At 41.3% G+C, this 27,288-nt stretch overlaps 1 protein-coding gene across 1 annotated transcript in view; it reads left to right on the forward strand.

Annotated features, from left to right (window-relative positions):
- Positions 1–27,288, forward strand: part of LOC122562332 (unconventional myosin-XV-like) — a 447,653-nt gene that overhangs the window by 40,560 nt on the left and 379,805 nt on the right. Inside the window, exons 4-9 of the mRNA XM_043715207.1 lie at positions 6,826–6,900; positions 7,587–7,683; positions 12,962–13,065; positions 18,593–18,656; positions 18,788–18,901; positions 25,051–25,212. Of these exons, the coding sequence (XP_043571142.1) occupies positions 6,826–6,900; positions 7,587–7,683; positions 12,962–13,065; positions 18,593–18,656; positions 18,788–18,901; positions 25,051–25,212 (616 nt within the window). The remainder of the gene's footprint in view (positions 1–6,825; positions 6,901–7,586; positions 7,684–12,961; positions 13,066–18,592; positions 18,657–18,787; positions 18,902–25,050; positions 25,213–27,288) is intronic.

Genomic DNA, 27,288 nt, shown 5'->3' on the forward strand with positions numbered 1-27,288 from the left:
AAGCCAGACATGTGTATCATTATTCAAATGTTCCTGGAATGAGCTAGGAGAAAGTGAGGACTGCAGATGCTGGAGATCAGAGCTGAAAAATGTGTTGCTGGAAAAGCGCAGCAGGTCAGGCAGCATCCAAGGAACAGGAGAATGCCTGAAAAGTCGATTCTCCTGCTCCTTTGATGCCGTTCCTGGAATGAGTAAAGGGATGGGAAAAGGTGTCTGTTGTGGACCTATTGCACTGGCAGGCAAATTGAAAGGGGTCAAGGCAGGCAGGGAGGCAAGAGTTGATGTGAGCCATGACTAGTCTCTCAAAGCACTTTATAATTGTGAAGGTCAGAGCCACCGGACAGTAATCATTGAGGCATATTGCATGTGTTTTTTTTGGTACTGGGATGATGGTGGTCATCTTGAAGCACGTAGGGACTTCAAATTGTAGCAAGGTGAGGTTAAAGATGTCAGCGAATACTCATCAGCAGGTCCATGCAGGATCTGAGTGCATGGCAGGGGCTCCATCTGGGCCATTCGCTTTCCTTGGTTCATTCTCAAGAAGGCCAACCTGACGTCTGCAGCAGTGACTGAGGGAACAGATGCATCCGGGGCTGTCAGGGCAGGTAACACCATTCCACTGCCATTCTGCTCAAACCGAGCATAAAGTGCCTGGCTTCATAGATTTTTTTTGTTTAGTTAGTTAATGTGGTTGTTAGTCACTGAAACATTCAGATATTCTTTAACAATGGAACAAAAGTTTATTACACAAAAGAAGAAATAAATTAAAACCAAGCTATCTCAATATAGAACCCACTGAGAAAGATCTTAAAGCACAAAGCAAAACAAAACTTCAACCTATTTCCCTTCACAACCAATTAGAGAGACTCAAGTCCAGAGAAATTACTCTGGACCCCTCGTTAAACATGGGCAAGGAAACCTCCTGTTGATTACTATGAACTGTCCTCCCTTTGCTGATGAATCAGTACTCCTCCATGTTGAATAACATTGAAGGAAGTACTGAGGTTGACAAAGTGTAAAGTGTACTCTGACTGGGGGATTTCAATGTCACCACCAAGAGTGGTTCAGCAGCTGCAGTATACTGATTATGTCCTAAAGGACATAGCTGCTGAACTAGGTTTACAGCAGGTGGTGAGAGAACAAACAAGATGGAAAATATACTTGACCTCATCCTTACCAATCGGCTAACTATAGATGCACTTGTCCATGATGGTATCAGTGAGGGTGACCACCACACAGTCCTTCTGGAGATGAAGTCCCGCCTTTACATTGAGAGTATTCACCATCATTTTGTGTGACACTATCGCTGTGCAAAATGGGCCAGACCTTGAACAGATGTAGCAACTCAAGAGTGGGCATCAATGAGGCTCAGTGGCAGACTGGAGCACAACCTGCAATCTCATGGTTTGGCATATCCTCCCCTCCCTCTCCCTCCAGCCTTCATGCTATTGAATAGTGGAGTGGGCTCGAGGGATTGAATGATCAATTCCTGTGCTGCTTAACTTTTTTATTCATCCATGTGAGCTGCTGTTTACTTGGCCAGTATTTATTACCTGCTGCTGAGAAGGCGTGGTGAGCTGCCTTCTTGAACCACTGCAGTCTGTGTGCTGCAGGTAGACCCACAATGCCATTAGGGAGAGAATTCCAGAATTTTGATCCAGTGACACTAGAAGAACAGTGGTAAATTTCCAATTCAGGGTGGTGAATGTCTTGGAGGGCAACTTGCAGGTGGTTGTGCTGCTTTGTATTTGTTATCGTTATCCTTTTAGATGGAAGTGGTCATTGATTTGGAAGGTGCTGTTTAAGGAGCCATCATGAATTTTAGCAGTGCATCTTGAAGATAGTATATACCACTGCTGCTGAGAGTTGTTGAGGGATTGGACGCTTGTAGATTTAGTAGCAATGAAGCAGGTCGCTTTGTCCTTGATGGTGTCAAGCTTCTTGAGTGTTGTTGGAGCTGCACTCATTCAGGCAAATGGGGCATATTCTCTGACTTGAACTTTGTAGTCAGGAGGTAAGTTATTTACTGTAGTGTTCCTAGCCTCTGACCTGCTTTTGTAGTCAGAGTAACTCTGTGGCTAGTCTAGTTTAGTTTCTTGTCAATGTGGTTATAACACTATCATCTTTTGTAAGGTTAGAGAAGAAAAACAAGGTACGCAGAAACATAGAAAATTGGAAACATAGAAAAGTGGGCCTTTCGACCCTTTGAGCTTGCTCCACCATTCTATATGATCGTGACCGATCATCCAACTCAGCACCCTGTTCCTGCATTCAATCCATACACTTTGATTCCCTTCGACTTAAGAAGTTTATCTAACTCCTTCTTGAAAACATTCAAAGTTACGACCATAAGCAGTTTCTGTGACAGAGAATTCCTCAGGTTTACCACTCACTGGGTGAAGAAATTTCTCCTCAACTCAGTCCTAAATGTTCCACCCCATGTCCTTAGACTCTGATCCGTGGTTCTGGACTCCCCAGTCATTGGAAACATCCTTCCTGCATTTACCCTGATTAGTCCTGTTAGAATTTTATAGGTGTCTATGAGGTCCACCGTCATTTTCTAAACTCCAGTGAATGTTTTTTTTAAAATTTCATTCATGTGAAGTGGGTGTCGCAGGCTTTGCCAGCATTTGTTAACCATCCCTAATTACCTAGAGGGCAGTTAAGAGTCAATGACATTGCTGTGGGTCTGGAGTCACATGTAGGCCAGACCAGGTAAAGGATATTAGTGAACCAGGTGGGTTTTTCCTGACAATTGACAATGGATTCATGGTCATCACTAGACTCTTAATTCCTGATTCCTTTTCTGTTGAATTCTATTGCAAACTATTGAATATAGCACTGACCGATCCAGTTTCTGTTCATATGTCAATCCTACCATCCTGGGAATTAGTCTGGCAAACCTTTGCTGCACTCCTTCCACAACCAGAACATCTTTCCTTAGTTAAGGCGACTAAAGCTGCACATAATACTCCGGTTGTGGTCTTGCCAAGGCCCTGTACAATGGTGTCAAGACATCTACTCCAGATTTCAAGTACTCTCGCTATGAATGCAATAATAACATTTGCCTTCTTCACCACTTGCTGTAGATTAGATTACTTACAAGATTACTTACAATGTGGAAACAGGCCCTTCGGCCCAACAAGTCCACACCGACCCGCCGAAGCGCAACCCACCCATACCCCTAACCTAACCTAACACTACGGGCAATTTAGCATGGCCAATTCACCCGACCTGCACATCTTTGGATTGTGGGAGGAAACCGAAGCACCCGGAGGAAACCCACGCAGACACGGGGAGAATGTGCAAATTCCACACAGTCAGTCGCCTGAGGCGGGAATTGAACCCGGGTCTCTGGCGCTGTGAGGCAGCAGTGCTAACCACTGTGCCACCGTGCCGCCCCTACCTGCATCAGTGACTGATAAACAAGGACACCCTGGTCCCATTACACCTTCCCCTTTCCCAATCTATCACCATTCACGTAACAATCTGCCCTCTTGTTTTTGCCAGCAAAATGGATAACTTCACATTTATCCACATTATAACTCATCTGCCTTGCATTTGCCCACTCACTCAATCTATCCAAATCACACAAAGCATATTTTTTAACCTTCCACAATTCACTTCCCACTCAGCTTATGTCTTCTGCAAACTTGGAAATATTATTTTTAGTTCCCTTATGCAAATCATTAATATTTATTGTGAATAGCTGGATTCCAAGCACTGATCCTTGTAGTAATCCACTGGTCACCGGGCACTCACACAGAAAATGATCTGTTTATTCCTACTCTTTGTTTCCTGTGCATCAATCAGCTATCTATCCATGCCAGAACACTCCCAAACCCACACAGTTTAATTTTACACAGTAATCTCTTTTGTGCATCCTTAATGAAGACCAAGTAAATCACATCCACTGATTCCCCCTCGTCTATTTGACTAGTTACATCCTCAGAAAATTCTAGTAGATTTCTTAAGCACGATTTCCCTTTCAGAAATCCATGCAGACTCTGTCGAATCCTGTCAGTATTTTATAAAGTGGTCTGCTATTAAATCTAAAAGGGATCCAAGCATTTTTTCCACTACCAACGTAGTAATTGGTCTGTAATTCCCTGTTTATCTCTGCTTGTGTTTTTTTAATAACGGGTTTCCCTTAGCTACCCTCCAATCCATCGGAACAGTTCCAGAGCTTATAATTTCTTTTTCCCCATATTGATTCATGGGATGAGGGCATCGCTGGCTGGGCAGCATTTATTGCCCAGAGGGCATTAAGAGTCAACCACATTGCTGTGGGTCTGGAGTCACGTGTCGGCCAGAGCAGGTAAGGATAGCAGGTTCTTTCCATAAAGGACATGACTGAACCAGATTTTTTTTCCCAACATGGTCGTCATTAGACTCTTAATTCCAGCATTTTACTTTAATTGGCTTGTAGGATTCAAACCCAGGCCTCCAGAACATTATCTGGGTCTCTGGATTAACAGTCTAGTGATAATACCATTTGGCCATTGCCTCCTCCATGAAAAGTGACCCCTACACTGGGATGTAGACTATTGTGCTCTGGGATTTGTTGGTCTTTAATTCCATCAAATTTCCCAACAATATTTCCCTACTAATACTGATTTCCTTCAGATACCTTCTGTTGCCAGGCCATATTCTCTGAGATATTTGTGAGATGTTTTTTGAGTCCTCCTTTGTGAACACATAACCAAAATATGTATTTAGTTGGTTAGCCATCTCTTTTTTTCCCCATTAAAACTTGCCCTAGTCTAATTGTAAGGAACCTATATTTGTTTTCACTAATCTTTTCTCTTCATATTATATTTTTCCTCTCTTAAACAATCTTTTATCCTTCTTTGCTAAAATCTAAACTGCATTCAGTCCTCAGATTTGCGATTCGTTTTGGCCAATTTGTAAACCCTTTCCTTGAACTAATACTATCCCAAATTGCCATTGTTTGCTATGGCCAGGGCACCTTTTCTGTTTCCATGCCAGACAGGAATGAATAATTGTTGTAGTTCCTCCATGCACTCTTTAAAAGATTGTTATTGCCTATCTACCGCCATCCATTTAAATAACACTGCCAATTTATCACAGTCTGCTCAACTTCATACCATCATAGTTTACTCTATTTAGATTCAGGACCTTCAACTCAGAATCAGCTATGTTACTCTCCACGTTAGTAAAGAATTCAATCAAATTGTAGTCACGCATTCCCAAGGAATCTCACACAGCTAGATGCCACACAGCTAGATTCCATTCTCATTAGACATACCCAGTCAAGAATTGCCTGTCCTATAATTCATTCCTCAATGTGTTGATCCAGAAAACCATCTCCAGAAATTCCTCCTCTACAGTATTGTTACTGATTTGATTTGTCCATTCATATGCAAATTAAAGTCAACCATAATTTCAATGGTAACTTTATTGCCTGTAGCTCTAATGCCTTCCCCAACATTACCACTACAGTTTGGAGGTCTGTATATAATGCCCACTTTTTTGATCCCTTGGTGCTTCTAAGCTCCACCCATACATGTTCCACCTCATAGGAGCTAACAGCTTTCCTCCATATTGCAATGCTACCCCAGCTCCTTTTCCTCAAAGAATAAAGAATGGGAGAGACAGGTGGTAAAGCATTGATCAATTCAAGAACAGAACGCTTCATGAACCAACAGCTAAATAGGGAATTTGGTGCAAGTGTGAACTCTCTGGTAAATATTTTGCAGATGATTTACAACACGGAAACAGACCATTTGCTCAAACCAATCCAATTGTCAGTCTCTGAACTTTAACACTGCAAATTGATTAAGTTACCTAATTCATAGACACTGCCTGACAGTGGCAATTAACTTGCATTCAATTGAAAGTAATTTCCTGAATAACTTTACTGTTGTTAAAATTTAAACATTTCATATGTATCCTGTAAAAGCACACGCTGCTTGTTGCCATGTGATGTTGGGAGCATGGAGTGTACTTCAGGCAATAACTCTGTTTGTCTATGTCAAAATTAAAATTTCCAACAATGCTAAAAATCGCATCTGCCTCCACCCCTCACAGATATAAACAGATCATCCTTATTGCTGTGTTAGTCATGTACATTTCAGTGAATCCTATAGTATTCGTGACTTGAGATTACTCACCTGGGATTGTTTGATGGGAACAATGTAGAAAGAGTTTTAACCTTTATCTAACCGAGTGCTACGCCCATCTTGGGAGTGTCCAATGGGGACAGTTTTGAGGGAGCTTTACACGCTATCTTATCCCGTGCTGTATCTGTACTAGAAATATTTAATAATAAGTGTAGATGGAATTTTACTGTTCTAACATCATGCTGAACCTGTTGCAGGGGTATTTGTTGAGACAGTGTATTGGAAATATTATTCTGTATCTTACCCCATGCTGGATCTGCCTGGGAGTGTTTGGTGGGATAATGTATAGGGTACTTTACTCTGTGTCTAACTCTATGCTGTACCTGAGTATTACCTATACCATTTTGAGAAAATATCTTGCTCCTGACTGCCAAAATCTTAGTGGGGTATTGACAATGATGATAAAATCTTCCATAATTGCTGTCAGTCCTACTGAGTTTCTAGATTTATTCCTGAGACAGACTTTCTCCGTCCACTTGACAACATGCTTTCTCCCTACTATGATTTCATTGGCAATCATTGATAAAGGTTATAAATAATGAGGCCCTAACCTGGATTTCTCCACTTGCCTGCTCCTTTTGATGCTACTGACTGCCTCTCTTGAAGTTCCCTTCTCAACTGCTCCTCAATATTTCCATCTCGATAAAGAATAAGTGTGTAATGTATATTTTCTGATCCATAGGCACATCTTTGCCCTTGCTGATGCTGCATATACATTGAGTCAGAGCTGTGAGAGGGAACAGTGCATCATAGTCAGGTATGTGGAGTAAACTCTCAATGTTGCATTCTACACTGGATGCTGCTGTAGTGATTCTGGCATGATACGGGAATGACACTGAAATGATTCTGGAGTGATTCAGATGTGATTCTACAGTGGTTCAGTGATAATTCTGAGGTGAATGTGAAGTTATTCGGGAGTAAACTTGGAGTGATTCTGGAGTACTTCTGATTAGGATGTTTCTGGAATGACAGGCTGATTGTGGAGTGATCAGGTAAATTGTGGGATTCTGGGGCAATTGTGGAGTGATTCATGGAATCATACAGCATATAAGAAGTCCTTCAGCCCATCAAGTCTGCAGGACAAGTACAACTGGCAGAAGAAGCACAGAGAAATCTGAGCATTCCACACATGGCATCTTCGAACACCACCTGCCCCAACCTATGGCGGAGTGATTGTACGGTGACTCTGGAGTGATGCATGATTCTAAAGTAACTCTCAAGTGACAGGCTGATTGTGGAGTGATTGTGGTGTGATAAGATGCTTCTGAGTGATTTTGAAGTGAGTAGAGTGTTGGGATGATTCCAAGTGAGCTTGGAGTGTGAAGTGATTTTGAGTCATTTCGGAGTGATGGCGTGACTCTGGAGTAGTTTTACTGAAATCTGGAAGTTGGTAAGGAAGAATTGTATTTTGAAACTCATTTGTTCTTTTGTTTCTATTTATAGTGGACAAAGTGGTTCAGGAAAGACTGAAGGAGCCAAGCTGATCACTCACTACCTGATAGCACTTTACAAGGAAACCAAGGAGGAACGGATTTGCCAGGTTAGGATCTTAATGCATTTACATAACATGCATAGAGACAGGCACAGATGCAAGCAAACACAAATATGCCCACTTTTCTTCTTAGGCATTTACTCCAGATCTTTTTCTAGTCTGATCTTATCGATTCTGAAGTACCTATATAGATGAGTGCTGGCTCTGCACACTCTGCCACAGGTGGGCACAGTAGTGTTTGAAGAGGCAGTGGGCGGAAACCCCAAATGCTCCCTTTGGTTGTTTGTTCTTGGCCTCCACCTGGACCTTTTGGAAACATTTGAAATGGATGGCTCCTTAGTAGATGCTTCTTAATTTGGGTGATCATGGGCTAGAGATTCTCTGAAGTTGGTGAGAGTTGATTCATATTGTCCATTGGTGAGAGTTGATCTACATTGTCCAGTAGCTCATCATGGATCTTGATAATCGGGGGGCAGTGGTGTGTGACAGGAGTGGGCAGGTAGAGGATCTTTGTTTCTCAGATGTTTAGCCCCCAAGGCCCATTCTCTCATATGCCTCGAAGGATGAATGAATTGTAGTTTGGAGCTCAGCCTCAAATTGTTTATGCGTACAGGTCTCATCTGTGCACTGCAGAGTTTGGAGTGACCTTGGTTCTGGATTGGTGGTGATGAAAGGTTGAACTGTTTCCACTTGTCTTGTATGTATGTTCTAAAATCATCAGGAAGGTTCTTGAGCACACTAAGACTGAGTGTAGTTATTGGATGAGAAAGTCTTAATTTTAATTCTGTACAGATTTAATTTAATTTGCACTTTACAGTTGACAAAGGAGGAAAGTCTTGTGTGGAGTCAGAGAAAATGGGTGAGATTCTTAACAAGTACTCTGCATCGGTATTCACTGATGAGAGGGACATGACGGATGTTGAGGTTAGGGATAGATCTTTGAGTACTCTGGGTCAAGTTGGCATAAAGAGGGAGGAAGTTTTGAGTATTCAAAAAGACATTAAGGTAGACAAGTCCCCAGGTCTGGATGGGATCTACCCCAGGTTACTGAGGGAAGTGAGAGAGGAAATAGCTGGGGCTTTAACAGATATCTTTGCAGCATCCATGAACATGGATGAGGTCGTTGAGGACTGGAGAATTGCTAATATTGTCCTCTTGTTTAAGAAGGGTAGGAAGGATTATCCAGGTAATTATATACCGGTGAGCCTGACGTCAGTGGGAAGGAAGCTGCTAGATAAGATACTAAGGGATAGGATCCACTCTCATTTGGAAGAAAATGGGCTTATCAGTAATGGGCAGCATGGTTTTGTCGAGGGAAGATCATGACTTACAAACCTAATAAAATTCTTTGGGGAGGTGACAAAGTTGATTGATTATGGAAGAGCTATAGATGTCATATACATAGACTTTAGTAAGGCGTTTGATAAGGTTCCCCAAGGCAGGTTGATGAAGAAGGTGAAGTCATGTGGGGTCCAGGGTGTTCTAGCTAGATGGACAGAGTGGTAGTGGAAGGGAGTTTCTCAAAATGGAGACCTGTAACCAGTGGTGTTCCACAGGGATCCGTGCTGGGACCACTGTTGTTTGTGATATACATAAATGATTTGGAGGAAGGTGTTAGGTTGCCTCATTAGTAAGTTTGCAGATGACACCAAGATTAGTGGAGTAGCAGATAGTGAAGGGGACTGTCAGAGACGATAGCAGAGTATAGATAGATTGGAGAGATGGGCAGAGAAATGGCAGATGGAGTTCAATCTGGGTAAATGCGAGGTGATGCATTTTGGAAGATCCAATTCAAGAGTGAACTATACAGTAAATGAAAAAGTTCTGGGGAAGATTGACATAAAGAGAGATCTGGGTGTTCAGGTCCATTGTTCCCTGAAGATGGCAGACTGTCTATGCCACAAACTTATATGTGTATGTGTGCATGTGGTGTGAATTTGTACTTGCAGAGTTACATTTTACTTTGCTCAAAACCTGCATGAATCCATGTAAGATTCTGTAAATCCGTTTTTTAGATTAGAATCAGTCTGACCTTTGTGGCACAGACAGCCTCAAACGGGGAAGTTAACACCTTCAATACATTATCTGGGCCAACATAACACCAATTGTTAAAGTTCACTTAAGAATGTAACTTTTAAAAAAAGTTTTGCGATTTACATATGAAAGAACTGAAACTAACATGATCATTCTAAAAGATGAGAGACTTTAACAAACAATCGAGGTCCTTTTCAATACATAATTTCAGTTACATCACACCGTAAACTTTTGCTATAAATTCTGTGTGTTACATAATCTTAGTCTCCACAACCACCTGATGAAGGAGCAGGTTGGACTATAACCTGGTATTGTGTGATTTTTATTAAAGAAAGTTCGCTAGGCTGATACCGGGTATTGAGGGACTGTCTTATAAGGAGAGGTTGAGTAAATTGGGCCTGTACTCATTGATATACAGAAACATACAAGATTTTCAGAGTATTTGACAGGATGGATGTGGAAAGGTCGTTACCCTTGTTGGAGAGTTTAGGATCAGAAGGCATAATCCCAGGTTGCACATTTAAGATGAGAAGGAATTTTTTTCTCTAACTGTGTTGTAAATCTGTGAAATTCTTTACCACAGACAGCTGTTGAGTCTGTGTCATTAAGTGTATACTCAAGGCTGAGATAGGCAGGTTTTAATCAGTAAGGATATGGGGAAAAGGCATGAAAGTAAAGTTGAGCCATGATCTCATTGAATTGCAGTACAGGTTCAATGGGCTGAATGGCCTGCACCTGCTCCTATGTTTTATGGTCATATGGTCACATGTACCTCACACAGGCATAGCTTGTCCACACAAACACATACATTTCACACAAACAAATCGCACACATAAGTATGCTGCTATGTTTATACATATCAAACCAGAATACAAATGAAAATGCAGTCACATACAGGCAATCAGCACTCATTTATATGTCCTACTGCATGCACATGATACTGCATTCTATGAAACACAAATGAACACATGACAGATTAATACAATATGTATCCTGTACGACTGCATATTTCAGACTTACCACACAACCAGGTATACCTACACATACAAATAGCAGAACACATTCATGGAAGTAAACAACCAAACATGTTTGATACACAATGAGAATGTATTATCCCAAAGCCTGCAAGTGACTACAAGGTAGGTCTTTGCCATAGTGGATAGAAACCAGAGAACATAAGTATCAATCTAAGTTGATCTATTCTAAATTGATCTGGCCCCTAATTTGCCTCAGAACTCAGGGTGAAGGTGTAAATATACATTGTTCCCCTGAGAAGAGTCCGTTGTCCCAGTTGGGAAGTACATTGGGCCATTGTGTGAGGATATGGTTGAAGTCAGTGATGTCCATACAAGCCAGCTTCTCAGCAGAATAATGGCCTGTTTACTGAGGCACTGAAGCACAGTTGGTCAGCGTGGATGAGAAACCTTTGTCTATTCAATTCTGAATTTCAATGTTAGTATTTATAGCTTTTTTGCTTTAAGAAGATGGTGATGGATCTATTTTTGAACTGCTGCAGTCCTGCAGTACAGATATACTGACAGTGCTGCTGGGGAGGGATTTCCAGGATTTGGACCCCAGGATAGTGGCCTCAATTGCTGATTCTGCAGAAAGAGCAGCCAACCCAGCAGGACCTTGAGGTCTCTCTCTGAAAAATATGGTGGCAATTTTTCCCTGTTTGCCATTCCCAGGAGCTATATATCCAATGCCCTCGTCCTTCTAACTGGCAGTAGTCATGCGTTTGGAAGATGTAATCAAAGAAACCTTGTGAATTTCAGCAGTGCATCTTGTAAATACTACAGTGTTGCTACTAAGCATCAGTGGTAGAGGACGTGAATATTTGTGAATGTGATACCAATCAAGTGGCTAGTTTGTCCTGGATGGTGTCAAGCTTTTTCAGTGTTGTTGGAGCTGCACCCAGCCAATGCAGTGCAGAAATACTGTGCACATCCAAATGGGCTAATGGTAAGATTCTTGGTAGTGTAGATGAGCAGAGAGATCTCGGTGTCCACTAACATAGATCCCTGAAAGTTGCCACCCAGGTTGATAGAGTTGTAAGAAGGCATACGGTGTGTTAGCTTTTATTGGTAGAGGAATTGAGTTTTGGAGCCACGAGGTCATGCTGCAGCTGTACAAAACTCTGGTGCAGCCGCACTTGGAATATTATGTGCAGTTCTGGTCACTGCAGTACAGGAAGGATGTGAAAGCTTTGGAAAGGGTTCAGAGGAGATTTACTAAGATATTGCCTAGTATGGAGGGAAGGTCTTATGAGGCAAGGCTGAGGGTCTTGAGACTGTTTTCGTTAGAGAGAAGAAGATTGAGAGGTAACCTTATCGAGACATATAAGACAATCAGAGGGTTAGATAGGGTGGACAGTGAGAGCCTTTTTCCTCGGATGGTGATGGCTAGCATGGGGGAACATAGCTTTAAATTAAGGGGGGATAGATATAGGACAGATGTCAGAGGTAGTTTCTTTTCTCAGAGAGTAGTAGGGGTGTCAACCGCACTGCCTGCAACAGTAGTTGCCAACTTTAAGGGCATTTAAATGGTCATTGGATAAACATATGGATGAAAATGGAACAGTGCAGAATAGATAGGGTTCAGATTGGTTTCACAGTTCGGCGTAACATCGAGGGCTGAAAGGCCTGTAATGCACTTTAATGTTCTATGTTTTGTGTGCTATGTTCTTAAAAGGGTCCAGAGTAGAAGAAAGGGTGGGATGTGTCCAGATTGGGAAATGGGGTTATTGTATCTGGAGTGGGCAGGAGTGGGGGAAAAAGAGATGGTCAGATTTTGGCTGTAAGGAGTCTGTAATGCTGTGGGGTAGGATTGCGTTAAGTATGAGATCTGTTGAACTCAGGGGTTATACTATATATTTAGTGGTCCAACCTTTTCTGAATACCTTTTTTATTTAATTTCATTGGAACTCTCTGAAGTCTATAATTTAGATGGAGACTTTTGGTGGGTGCTAGGCGTTGAGCAATTGTTGAACAGAAAATTCAACTTCCTGGGAAATTCCTTTGGAGTGTGCTGGGATAGGGATTCCAGTGTTCCTATGTGCAATTACAGCCTACACTGTGATAATGACTGTCTGGCCATTCTGTTTACAGTACTCCAGTATGTTAATGCTGTTTCCTTTTTGCCACATGGGTAAAACACTACATTGCAATTTGCATGTCGTATACACAACAACATTCATCCTATCTATGTTCCAACATCCTGTGCACACATTCTTGTCAATGTGGATTATGAAAGCAATAAGATGTAACCTGACTTTTCTTGCTCCTCACCACAGGTAACTGAGGTCTTTCCCATCCTGGAAGCCTTTGGGAATGCTAAAACTGTCCTGAACAATAACTCCAGCAGGTTTGGGAAACTCCTGTGGATCCATATCCTTCAGTAAGTATCAGATGATCGATCTGCTGTTGAAACCAGTGTTTGCTGTCTTATTTAAATTTACATACATCTTTTAATAACCACACCAAGCCCAAGTATCAATGGATGGGTAGCATTTACTGTGTTGGTTGTGATTTCTACTGAACTATCTTTCATTCTCATTGGGAACTACATTTCCTGACTGCTGGGGACATAGATGTGTGATTACCAGATGGTCACCAGGAGAGGAGACATGCTGCTGAAACGATGCATCGAGGTTATGGATGGGAATGTTCACTGCTATTTTACGAAATGTCTATTAATTGGAGTGGACAGGACTATGAATGCCTGGTTGCCTTCCAAAGCTTTGCTCTCTGCTCTTCATTAAGCCATCTTCTGCCTTACCGCCAGTGTCTGCAATTTGCCACAAGGGGTTTTTGAAGCGATTCAGCCAGTTGAAAGTCTGCTTTTGGCAGTGCCATCCAAATGTCTGGTCACCAAGTCAACTTGTTTTAATGGGATTCTGGCTGAACGTTGTTGTGAATGTTTCAGCCTTATCTTTCACATTGGTGTGTTGGAGGATTATCTGTTTTTGAGGACTGAGATATTTGCACAGAATCTTATTCCTGTTAGTTAATTCACCAACATTCATGACTGGTTGTGGCAGGACTGCAGTCCTTAGGTCTGATATATTGTTGTGGAATCACTGATCATAGAACATCGAACATTCTAATGCAGGACAGGCCTTTCAGCCCTCAATGTTGCGCCGACTACAAAATCAATCTGAAGCCCATCTAACCTACACTATTCCATTTTCATCCATATGTTTATCCAATGAACATTTAAATGCCCTTAAAGTTGGCAGGTCTACGACTGTTGCAGGCAGTGCATTCCACACCTCTACTACTCTGAGTAAAGAAACTACCTTTGACATCTGTTCTATGTCTATCACCTCTCAATTTAAAGCTATGTCACCGAGGAAAAAGGCTCTCACTGTCCACCCTATCTAACCCTCAGATTATCTTATATGTCTCAATTAAATCACCTCTCAACCTTCTCTCTAATGAAAGCAGTCTCAAGTCCCTCAGCTTTTCCTCATAAGACCTTCCCTCCATATTTGGCAACACCCGAGTAACTCTCCTTTGAACTCTTTCCAAAGCTTCCACATCCTTCCTATAATGCGGTGACTAGAACGGTATGCAATACTCCAACTGCTGCTGCAGCACAGTTTTGTAGAGCTGCAGCATGACCTCATGGCTCTGAAACTCAATTCATCTACCAACTAAAGCTAACACATCGTATGCCTTCATAACAACCCTATCAACGTGGGTGGCAACGTTCAAGGATCTATGTACCTGGACACAAAGATCCATCTGCTCATCGACACTACCAAGAATCTTACCATTAGTTCAGTACTATGCATTCCTGTTACTCCTTCCAAAGTGAATCATCTCACAGTTTTCTGCATTAAACTCCATTTGTCAACTCTCAACCCAGCTCTGCAGCTTATCCATGTCTGTCTATAACCTACAGCATCCTTTGTCACTATCCACAACTCTACCAAACTTAGTGTCATCTGCAACTTTACTAACCCATCCTTCTAAGCCCTCATCCAGGTCATTTATAAAAATGACAAAAAGCCGTGGCCCCAAAACAGATCCTTGTGGTACATCATGAGTAACTGAACTCCAGGCTGAATAATTCCCATCAACCACCACCCTCTGTCTTCTGTCAGCTAGCCAATTTCTGATCCAAACCGCTAAATCACCCTCAATCCCATACCTCCGTATTTTCTGCAATAGCCTACTGTCGGGAACCTTTGTGAACGCCTTACTGAAATCCATATACACCACATCAACTACTTTACCCTCATCCACCTGTTTGGTCACCATCTCAATAAGGTTTGTGAGGCACGACCTACCCTTCACAAAACTATGTTGACTATCCCTAATCAATGTGTTCCTTTTTAGATGATTATCAATCCTATCTCTTGTAACCCTTTACAACACTTTACCCACAACCGAAGTAAGGCTTCCTGGTCTATAATTAACAGGGTTGCTCCTACTCCCCTTGAACAAGGGGAAATTTGTTATCCTTCAATCTTCTGGCACTATTTCTGTAGACAATGATGACAGAAATATCAAAGCCAAAGGCTCTGCAATCTCCTCCCTGGCTTCCCAGAGAATCCTTGGATAAATCCCAACCAGCCCAGGGGATTTACCTATTTTCACACTTTCCAGAATTGCTAACACCTCCTCCTTGTGAACCTCAATCCCAACTAGCCTCGTAACTTAACGTTGTCTTTTGCATGCTGGACAATAGATCTGTGTTGTTGCTTCACCAGATTGTTGCACCTGACATGTACTCCTGCTCTCATCATGAACCAGGGTTGATCCCCTTGACTTGATGTTAACAGTAAAGTTGACGAGATGCCACCTATGAGGTTACAGATGAGAGTTTGAGTACAACTCTACTGCTGACATCCCATGGGAACTCATGGGTGCCCAGTCTTGAGTTTCTAGATCTGTCCCATTTCACAAGATGTTAGTTCCTCACAATTCAATTAATAGCATCCTCAATGTGAGGATAGGACTTTGTCACCTCAACAACTTTGAAGTGATTGCTCTACGGTCATTCTTACCAGTACTATCAGAGAGAGATGCGTCTCTGGCAAGCAAATAGGTGAAGATGAGGTCCAGTTGGATTTGCCCTCTTGTTGGTTTCGAATTCCTGAAGAAGGGCTTATGCCCGAAACGTCGATTCTCCTGTTCCCTGGATGCTGCCTGACCTGCTGCGCTTTTCCAGCAACACATTTCCAGCTCTGATCTCCAGCAACTGCAGACCTCACTTTCTCCTCTTGTTGGTTTCCTCAGACCTGCTACAGACTGAGGAGAGGAACTGTGGCTTTTTGGATTCAGCCACAAGTTGGGCTGCTGAGCCACTCTGGGGATGAACATTGAAGTCCCTCACCGTGGTATATATTCTGTGTCTTTGCCACTCTCAGTGCTTCTTCCAAGTGGTGTCTAACATGGAGGAATTGAAATTGAGGGGTATGTGACAATCAGCAGGAGGGGAGGCCTTCAGACTTCATAGGATCCAGAGTCAATTTGAATGCTCCCAATTATACGCCATTGTTTTGCCACCTCTGCTGGATCTGTCTTATCTGTAGAACCAGACATTCCTAGGCTTGGTGTTGTCTGGGACATTTTTTGTAAGGTCTAATTCCGTGAGAATGATAGGGTGTAACACACAGTAATCTGCAGAATATTTCCTTGCCCATGTTTGACCTGTTACCATGAGACTTCATGGGGTGTGGAGTCAATGTTGAGGAATCCGAGAGCAACTCACTCTGGACTGATACGCCAGTATACCGCCACGTCTCCTGGGTCTGCCCTGCTGGTGGGTCAGGACATATCCAAGAATAGTAATGGTGGTATCTGGGACATCAGCTGTTAGATGTGCTTCTGTAAGTATGACTATGTAATGGTGTTGCTTGACCAGTCTATATGGGACAGGTCTCCCAATTTTGGCACAACTCCCCAGTGTTAGTAAGGAGGATTTTGCAGGGCTGAAAATATTGCATTTGCTTTCTTTCATTTACAATGCTGAGTATTTTAACTCATTTATTACCTTTCTTTGAAATATTGATTGGCTTGCTAGGCCATTTCAGAATGTCAACCTCATTGCTGTGGGTCTGGTATCAAGTGTAGTCCAGATCAAGTTGTGGTTATAGAATCATAGAGATGTACAGCATGGAAACAGACCCTTCAGTCCAACCCATCCATGCTGAGCAGATATCCCAACTCAATCAAGTCCTACCTGCCATATCAGTTGTTGGAGTTCAGTCATTTGAGACTCAGACTCTCTCTGCCGGAGTTCCTCTGGGTAGTGACCTCGGCCCAACAATCTTCAGCTACTTCATCAATGACCTTCCCTCCATCTTAAGGTCAGAAGTTGGGTTTTCACTGATGAGTGCATGATGTTTAACAACATTAGTGATTCCTCAGATATGGAAACACCCCATGTCCAAAAGGGATAATATCCAGGCTTGGGCTAATAAGTGACAAGAAACATTCATGCCACACAGGTGCCAGGCAATGACCATGTCCAAGAAGACAGAATCTAACCATCATCTCTTGATGATCGGTGGCAAAAATGTCACTGAATTCCCCAGTGTCAACATCCGAGGAGTTACCATTCGCCAGGAACTGAACTGGAGCCGCTGTATAAATACTATGGGAAGAGCAGGTTAGAGGCTAGGAATCCTGCAGTAAATACCTCATATCTCCTGACTCCCCAAAGCCTGTCCATCATCCAAAAGGCACGAATTTGCAGGGTGATGAAATACTCCCTGAAATAGCCTGAAAGAGTGCAACTCTAACTGCACTTGACACCATTCAGGACAAAGCAGCCTGCTTCATTTTTTAAAAAAACTTTCATTTATGGGATGAGGCCGTTGCTGGCCAAGTCAGTATTTATTGCCCATCCCTCATTACCCTGAGGACAGTTAAGAGTCAACCACATTGCTGTAGGTCTGGAGTTACATATAGGCCAGACTCCTTCCCTGAAGGACATTAGTGAACAAGATAGGTTTTTCCAACCATCAACAGTCATCATGAGATGCTTACTTCCAGATTTTACTGAGTTCAAATTACACTATGTGCTGTAGTGGGATTCAAATCCAGGTCCCCAGAAGTTTACTGGATTAACAGTCTAGCAATAGTACCACTAGGACATTGCCTCCCTATCTAACACCTTCAACATTCCCACCTTCCATCACCAACATTCAATAGCAGCATTGTCTACCATAACAAGGTGCATTGCAAAGATTCACCAAAGACTCTTAGCCAGCACCATTCAAACCCTTGATCACTGCCTTCTAGAAAGAAAGGGAAAGTGGATACATGGGACCACAACTACCTGCAAGTTCCTATCCTAGCACTCACCATCTTGACTTGACTTGGGAATAAATCACTGTTCTTTCATTGTCGCTGAGTCAAAATCCTGAACCTCCCTCCCTAACGGGAGTTGGGTATCCATATGTGAAGGACTGCAGTGGTTCATCACTACCTTCTCCATGGCAATAAATGCTGGCCCAGCTAGAGATGCCCACATCCTGTGAATGAATTCAAAATAAAAAAGAAGCATGGCAGATTTTCTTCTCAAAAGGGCATTGGAGAACCAGATGGATTTTTCACCGCAATTATTTCACCCTTGCGAGTAGACTTGCAGTTTTGTTAACTGAATTCAAATTTCACCATCTGTTGGGGTGGGATTTGAACCTATGTCCCTTGGTCTGGATTACTAATTTAGTGACTAGACCACTACATAACTATTCACTCCTCTATTTGAGAAAGTTCTAAGCCTTGTCCTCTGCCATATTGAGTGCTGGGAGGTTTAAATGGGGTGTGATTCTTACAAAGCGCCAGTAGTGCAACCTGCTGTGAGAACAGAAACAATGTAAAGATTAAATCTGGCGAATAATAGCTCACTAATCCTTTGATGAGGTCACTGGTTGTCAAAAACTGATGTTTTGTTTGCAATGCTTCAGGGGTCGCGTGGTTGGAACCTCCATCTCCCACTATCTGCTAGAAAGATCCAGGCTTGTCTTTCAGGTCAGTGTTTTGTGAATATTGGCCTGCTCACTAGTAACTCTGCACGCTCTAAGGATTTGAGTTGATTTCTGGCTCAATAGAGATTGATAAATTTCTGTGACTTGGTTACTGATGGTTCTTTTATGTTTAAGGCACATAATGAGCGGAATTACCATGTGTTTTATGAGCTACTGGCAGGCCTGGATGACATGCAGAAACAACAACTGAGTCTACAGGAATCAGAAACATATTTCTACCTCAATCAGGTGGGATTGTCCCCTCTGCTCTCTATCAGTTTACTGCTAATGATCAAACATACCCTGCAGATCAGTGAGCACAGTGAACCGGGACTTGCTGCAATTCAGGATATAGGCAGTAGAGATTTGGATGACCTTCTAATAAAGTACTTATACATTTTCAATTCATACCTCTGCACTTGATCATTCTGGCTCCTGGCTATCGTCACCTGTAAACATAAGCTTAGCAAGAAAGCACATAGATAATAATTGTTTTTTACACCAATACATTGAGGAACCAACCAGGGAGCAGACTATTTTAGAGTGTGTGCTATGCAATGAGAAAGGATTAATTAACCATCTAGTTATGAGAGGCCCCATGAGAAAGAGCAACCATAATATGATGGAGAGTGATGTGTTTGAATATAAAACTAGGGCCCTAAGTCTGAATAAAGGGAATTGTGACAATATGTGCCTTTAAGAGGGATTTGTTCTGTCCTGTTTCTTTTGAAGAGGGATGTTGTAAACATAGTGATGAGGTGTTTGCTCCATGGAAAGCCAAGTAAATAGCTTGGATTTTTTTAAGTAGACAAAAGAATTATGTGTGGGTGCAGTCAGACTCACACAGACCCAGGTTTTAGTTCTCCTTTCAGTTGTTGAAGTTGGGGGTTTGGAGCTGAAACTGATTTTAATTTTTATTTTGATGTAATTATCACGTACTCGAGTATGAAAGTACAGGAGTACATTGAAAAGTGTATAATGTCAGTACATAATGCGCCACCTTAGGTTCAACTACCTTGGTGCAGAATGTTAAGAACAAGGTAGAAAGAAAGAGCAAAGTTATACAGCTCTCTCTGCTGCAAAAACCTTGTGTTATCTCTCTCTGGCTAGATTCCTTCAGTTGTTCCTCTCCTGACTGGAGGAGATAGCAAATGATGGAAATCTGTTTTGCCAAGGATATGTTTATGGGATGCTGCTCTATTGGAACAGTAGGCAAAAGTGAGGACTGCAGATGCTGGAGATCAGGAAACGCCTTTGCCCGAAATGTTGATCTTCCTGTTCCTCGGATGCTGCCTGACCTGCTGTGCTTTTTCAGCACCACGCTAATCTAGACTATTGGAACAGTAGTTGAGTGGTAGTTAATTTTATTTTGTTAAGTATTTTGATCAAGTTAAAGTTTGCATTTTAACTGCGGTGTAAGAATCAAGTGTGTTTTAATTAAAGTCTAGTTGTTTGACAAATAAAATCACATCTGGAATGCATCACCTTTAAATAAGATAAAAGTTAGGGTCTAAGCTATGTCCATGTTACGTTTTAAGGGTGTTTGATCTGGTCCATAACAGAACTATGACAGTATGAGACATAAGTTAGCAAGGATGATTTGCTGAACCTTATTAAAAGGTTGATGGTCGATAGGCAATAAAGAACATGTACATGAATTACAACAACTGTGCATTTCTGGCACGAAAATTGAACAGGAAAGGTTGCTGAATCCTTCCTTACAAAGGAAATGTGGGATAACATTGGATCCAAAATTTGCAAGAAAAAGCAGCAAACTTGAGGATTAGGAGCATTTTAGAATTCAGCAAAAGAGGACAAAAAGTTTGGTTGGAAGGGGAAAATCGAGTTTGAGAATAAAATTGCAGTGAACATAGAAACTGACCATAAAAGGTTTTATGTATATATGAAGAGAAAAAGATTAGGAAAGATAAATGTCCGTTTTTTTTACAATAAGAAACTGGGAAATTATAATGGAGAACAAAGAAATGGCAACAGAATTGAACACATGTTGGTTCTGTCTTCACAATAAAAAAAGCATAAATAGTTCCTCAGAAATATTTGGGAACTAAGGGTCTAGTGAGAGGATGGAATTGAAGGAAATCAGTATTAGTAAGAAAATGTTGCTGGAGAAATTGATAAGGTTAATGGCTGACAAATAATCAATACCTGATAATCTACATCCCAGAGTTTTAAAGGAAGTGGCCTTGGAAATATTGAATGCATTGGTCTGGTGCTGGACCTGGCAGCATTAGTGGTGGCGAGGTCCATCAAGGACTTATAGTGATGACAGCATCAGTGGAAGCAAGATGCGCCAGAGAATGATGACTCTGGTTTCAGCAGTGTGGCAAGGGGACTCACGCCTGGCCACTCCAGGCCCATGGCTGAGCACCTAACAAGAAGGACATTAAAGTTGAACTTTTTTAAAATGTCTTTGTTTTTCTGCCTTTATATTCTATCTTGTAGTTTATTTTTCTGTATTTTAAAATGGCACCAGAGAGTGATGAGGCTCTACAACACTTTTGTCTGTATTTTGTAATAAAATACATGTGATAATAAATAGTAAATACATCAAAATAATTTCATAGAAACGCCAGCGTGGAAACAGGCCATTTTGTCCCAACAAGTCCACACTGACCCTCCGAAGAGTAACCCACCCAGACCCATTCCTGTACTCTATATTCCCCTGACTAATGCATCTAACCTACACATCCTTGAACACTCTGGGCAATTCAGCACAGCCAATTCACCTAACCTGCACATCTTTAGATTGTGGGAGGAAACTGGAGCACCCGGACAGAACCCACACAGACATAGGGAGAATGTGCAAACTCCACACAGACAGTCACCTGAGTCTGGAATCAAACCCGAGTCCCTTGCACTGTAAGGCAGCAGTACTAACCACTGAGCCATCGTGTCATCTCCATTGAGCCCAATTATATTGATTCTGAAGCAATTCCTACAGGTTGGAGAGTGGAAAATGTAACAACACCAAATTTAGAAAAGAAGGGAAAGAATAAAACAGAATTACAGACCAGTTAGCCTTACATCAGTAGTGGGGAAAATACAAGAGTCTGTTATAAAAGATGTGAGAAGAAGAGATTTGGAAAGCACGGGGTGGTTAGGACAAAGCGAGCATGAGAGCAAATCATGCTTAACCAATCTGCTGGAGATTCTTGAGGATGTAACTAGTAAAGCAGATGAGGGAGAACCAGTAGATGTGGTATATTTGAATTTTCAGAAGATTTTGATAAGTTCCTCAAAAGATGTTAAGGGGCAAAGTTAAAACATGTAGGGTAAAGGGTAATATGGATTGAGAATTGGTTGACAGACAAGGAGCAGAGAGTGGAATAAATGGACCTTTTAATAAGGCAGGCAGTGACCAGTGGAATACTAGTGGAATTCTTGGGGGGACAGCTATTCATGATATTCTCTAAAAGACCTAAATGTAATCTTTCCAATTAAGTTGTGAGTAGGATCCAAGGAAGCTTTAAAATGATTAAGAAAAGTTAAACTGAGGAAACATATGACAATTGCTATAGACCTGGAGAACTGCTCTATCAATAAAGAGAGAAGACTGGTGGTAAATTTAATCTAAGGGTCACCGTGCCTCAATTAAGGAACAAAGATGAGAAAGAAGAGCCTTCATAGTAACCTCAGCCAGTGCAAGAATTGAAGCCACACTGTTGGCATCAATCTGCATTTCAGCCAACCCACCCAACTGAGCTATCCAGCCTTCTATGAGGATGAATTGGTTTGGCTGTGCCTATATTCTCTAGAGTTTAGAAGGATGTGAGGGGAACATAGTCTCAGGTAATGGGTTAGACCATTTAGGACTGAGATTGGGAAACATTTCTTCACTCAGAGGGTAGTGAACCTTTGGAATGCTGTAGAGGCAAAGTCATTGAATATGTTCAAGATAGACAGTTTTGTTTTCAGATTTTAAAGGAGCATGGTGCGAATGTGGATTATTAAACCATTGCACTAGGCTTAGCAGGCTCAAAGGATTGAATGGCCTATGCCTGCTCCTAGTTTTTATGTTCTTTAGCCATTTGGGGAACAGTGTTCTAGGTCTCTGCTCCACTTTATGTGAGGAATTACCATCTGTGGTCAACTAAAAAAGTTCAGTTGAATTGTGAAGAGGATGTAAGGAGGTTATAAAGGGATATGGTTTGGATAAGTGAGTGAGCATAGATTTGTCAAATGGAGTATAGTGTGGAAAATTGAAAAATTGTCCATTTTGATAGAATAAAAAGCAAGTGTATGATCTAAATAGTGAGAAATTGCAGGTGGAATTGCATGTCCTAGTGCATGAATCACAATGTTAGCTAACAGATACAACAAGTAATTACAAAAGCTAATGAAAATGATCATTTATTACAAGGGGAACTGAGTACAAAAAACAGGCTATAGTTAGGGCACTAGTGAGACTACATCTGGAGTACTGTGAACAGTATTAATCTTAAGGAAGGATTAAACTTAATTAAAGCATTGAAAACAGTTGAGAGAAGATACTGATATCTGAATCCTTATCTTATGAGGAAAGGCTGGACAGGCAAGTCTTACATCTACTGGTGTTTAGAAGATTAAGAGGCAATTCAATTGAACTATAAAACCCAAAGGGTCTTGTCAGAGTAGATGTCAAAATTTCCTTTTGTGGGAGGATAGAACTAGGATCACTGTTTAAAAATCAGGGGTAGATAAATTTCTGATAATCAGTGGGGTGAAAGGCTATTTGTGGGAAAATGAAGATTTGAAGTTACAATCAAATCAGCCAATATCTTTCAGAATAGTGGTGCAAGCTCAAGGGGCTGAATGGCCTATTCCTGCTCCTAATTCATACGTTTAAATGTTTTTGGTTTGCCTCCTGAATGATTGTCTGTAATTTGAAGATACTACCCCTTTTCTCCGACTTGCCCAACAGTGGAAGTATTTTCTCCATGTCTATCAAATTCTTCTGTCATTTTAAATACCTTATTTAAATTGCCTGTCAACTAATCCTGTGAAGCTATGAAGTCATTAGCCACATCATTTCCCTGCCCACACTTTCACTCTCTCCATTCAACAAAAACTAAATACTTTAACAATTGGATCCTGAAATAATTCCTGCTTAGGCCTTAGTTAGAATGTATAGTTTTGGCCTCAGATGATGTAAGATGTTCTGAAAAGCTTTAAGTAGGAGCCACAGATTAATAAGCAATTAAAATGCCTCAATTATGCTTTTATCTCTGTCTGGGTTGAAAGGTCTAGTTCTATGCCATTGACCCACTGTTATGCAGACAGGCCCAAAGAAATAGGTTTTTATTCTTTTGAGAAATGTAGATTATGAGTAATTTGATCAAAGATTAGATGATGGTGTTTGTATTGATTGTCTTTGTGGAAACTGTGTTTTTCAACTGAACTGGTTGGAGCAGAAATAGAATTGGGAAACATTTGCAACTCAGAAAGAGGCTATTCAGCCCCTTGTGACCATACTTGCTCACAGCATGAACAGCTCAATTCAGCCCACTGTCCCACCTTTTCCTATGATCTTTCAATCTGTCTTCAGGTATTTCCTATCCCCTTTTTGAAGCAATGATTGAATCTGTGGCCCACACACCCTCAGGCAGTGATTTCCAAGCTCATGTCCATTTTAATAAGCCCTTCCTGAAGAAGGGCTTATGCCCAAAACGTCGATTCTCCTATTCCTTGGATGCTGCCTGACCTGCTGCGCTTTTCCAGCAACACATTTTCAGCTCCATTTTAATAGTCCTCAACCCGGAGAATATTGTTAAAAATGTTCTGAGAACTCGGGCAGATAAATATGGAGAAATTATTTTCTACGTTGCGGGAAGTCAAGAACAATGAAACATAATTAGAGGCAGATCATTGTGGAGCAAAATTAGAAATCTGTTCTTCACAGCAAGGGCTGTGGAGAGCTAGATCTCTGACTCCCCCCATAGCTACTAAAGGCCAATTTGAGCTTTCAGATTGAGATCGATCATTTTTAGTTCGATAGTAGTTTCAAAGGATATCAAAGGAAAGTGGATAAATGGGATCGATATACTGATTAGCCAGGGTCTTATTAAAAAAGAAAGGTGGCTCTGGAACCTAGTACAGTAACCAAAAGGGAGAGGAGAAGAATATTTCTCGTTCTTTCCCTCTAACTAACCTGAATTTGTTTGTTCTTGTCAGGAGCCATGTGGGAGATGCATTTTTAAGGCATCACATTGGTGTCAAACAGACTGGATGACCTGTTAATCTATTCCAGTTATTATGTTTCATATGTTTGTATTGTTGGATGATGATCATTTGCTGAGTCATTTTAAGATTACTGGGTTACTGCGTGCCTCTGCCTATTCTATAATTATTGACTAGACCAGTATTTGCTGTTCTGAGGTTTGTCTCTGCATCTTGGACAGGGCAGAGCATGTGAGATCACTAGCAAACAGGAGCAAGAAGACTTCCTATGTTTGCTGCGCTCTCTGGGAAGAATCGGGCTGATGGAGGATCAACTGAAAACAATGTGGTCCATCTTGTCCTCCATTTTGCAGCTTGGCAATGTTTGTTTCACATCCTATGAGGTAGGTTGGATTGGCACAAATTCCAATCTTGGCATGCAGTTGCATTACAACCATGTGCTGACATGCTTCAGTCATGTTTTGCACCAGCATTGAATTTGTGTTTTACTGTATAAACCCTCGTGATAATTCAAGGTTTCCAACTGAAAGTCTACAGGAAGCCCTTGTTTTTTTTTCCTTTATTCCTTCACAGGATGTAGGCATCACTGGCAAGGCCAGATTTACTGTCTATCTCTAGTTGCCCTTGAATCAAGACTTGCTAGGCTTTTTCAGAGGACAGTTGAGAGGCAGTCACATTGCTGTGAATCTGGAGTCACATGTAGACCAAACCAGGTAGGCTAGCAGGTTTCCTTCCCACAAGGATGTGGGTGAACCAGATGGGTTTTTAATAGCAATCAACACTAGTTGTCATGGTCACCACTACTGAGACTAGCCTTGTAATTCCAGGCTTTTTAATTAAATATAAATTCTGCCATTTGCCAAGTGGGAGAGATTGTGAGTACTTCTTCACTGGAGACTGATACAGATTTTAAAGAGGAATAATGTTTGCTAACATTTTCTTCATGGTTTTGGGAGAGGCCAGTAGAAACAAGTTGGCCACTAGGACAGCTGAGAGTCTGATGAACGAGAGAATAAACTCCTAATTTATAATCTATTAACAGCCCCATTATTTTTAGAAAGGAATGGATATAAGTCCAATGAGAGAGAGAAAATTGGGAAAATGAAAGGGAATCATCATTACTATGGTTGTAGACTGAGAACTTGTAAGTACTAAAGAGACTAGTGGTACATTCAGAGGCCAATAGTCTGAGAACAGTGGGAGGGAAACCTTGAGGAGGACAGGGTATGCAGTACTGTAAATCATTAGTCTTTGCCTGTGATAAATTTTCACTTCAGTAAATTTTATTAAAGACATTGCAGTGATTCATAAATTTCAAAGAACTTTAAGCAATTGAAAGAAAGTTTGAGAATGTAACTTAGTTCAGTAAAAGCAAACATTTGAAAAATATATTATCCAGTAACACAGAAAAACAGATTTATAATTAAAATTTTCACTTTGTAAAGTAGCAATTACATGACTAAAAAGGAAACAGTTCATGGATAACAAAGTCATGGAATTATAAATGGAGACAGGGAAAGTAGGTGCAATAGAAGGTCATTTGGCCCATTGAGCTATAAAGACATATCTAAAGTGTTTGCTTAATTGTCCTGTTCCTTCAAAACCAATTCTCCCCATGTCATATTGTACATTTGTGTTCACTAATCTTTTTACTTATACAAAATTATGCAAGCTCTGACAGTCCACTTATATGTTCTTTTACAAGTTTCCTTACATACTCTATTTTCCTCTCTTGATCAATCTTTTGGTCTACCCTTTGCTAAATTCTAAATTCCTCCCAATACTCAGCTTTGTTACTTTTTTGAACAATTTTATTTGACACATATTTAGATCTAATGCTATCCTTAATTTATTTTGCTGATTTTTTTTTATTCATTCAAGGAATGTGGGTTTTACATGCTGGCAAGCATTTATTGTCTTAGTTGCCCCTGAGAAGGTGGTCGTGAGCTACCTTCTTGAACTGCTGCAATCCATTTCATGGCAGTAACTCCGCAATGCTGTTAGAAAGACAAGGCTAAAGCATTCACAACAGTCTTCAGCCAGAAATACTGACTGGATGATCCATCTTAGACTCCTTTAGAGATCCCTAACATCACCGATGCCAATGATTCAGCCAATTTGAATCATTTCTCAAATGATGTTAAGAAACACTGAAGGCACTGAATACTGCAAAGGCGATGGGCCCTACTAATTCTGGCAGTAGTACTGAAGACTTGTGCTCCAGAAATGGCCAAACCCTAGCCAAGCTCTTCCAGTACAGTTACAACACTGACATCTACCTGACAGTATGGAAAATTTCCCAGGTGTGTCCTGTTCACAGAAAGCAGTACAAATCCAACCTGGCCCAGTCAGTCTACTCTCAGTCATCAGTAGAGTGATGGAAGGTGTCATCAATATGCCTATCAAGCAGCACCTGCTCAGCAATAACCTACTCACTGATGCAAACTTTGGGTTCAGCT

This window comes from Chiloscyllium plagiosum, chromosome 24 (genome assembly GCF_004010195.1).
Source record: "Chiloscyllium plagiosum isolate BGI_BamShark_2017 chromosome 24, ASM401019v2, whole genome shotgun sequence".
Lineage (NCBI taxonomy): Eukaryota > Metazoa > Chordata > Chondrichthyes > Orectolobiformes > Hemiscylliidae > Chiloscyllium > Chiloscyllium plagiosum.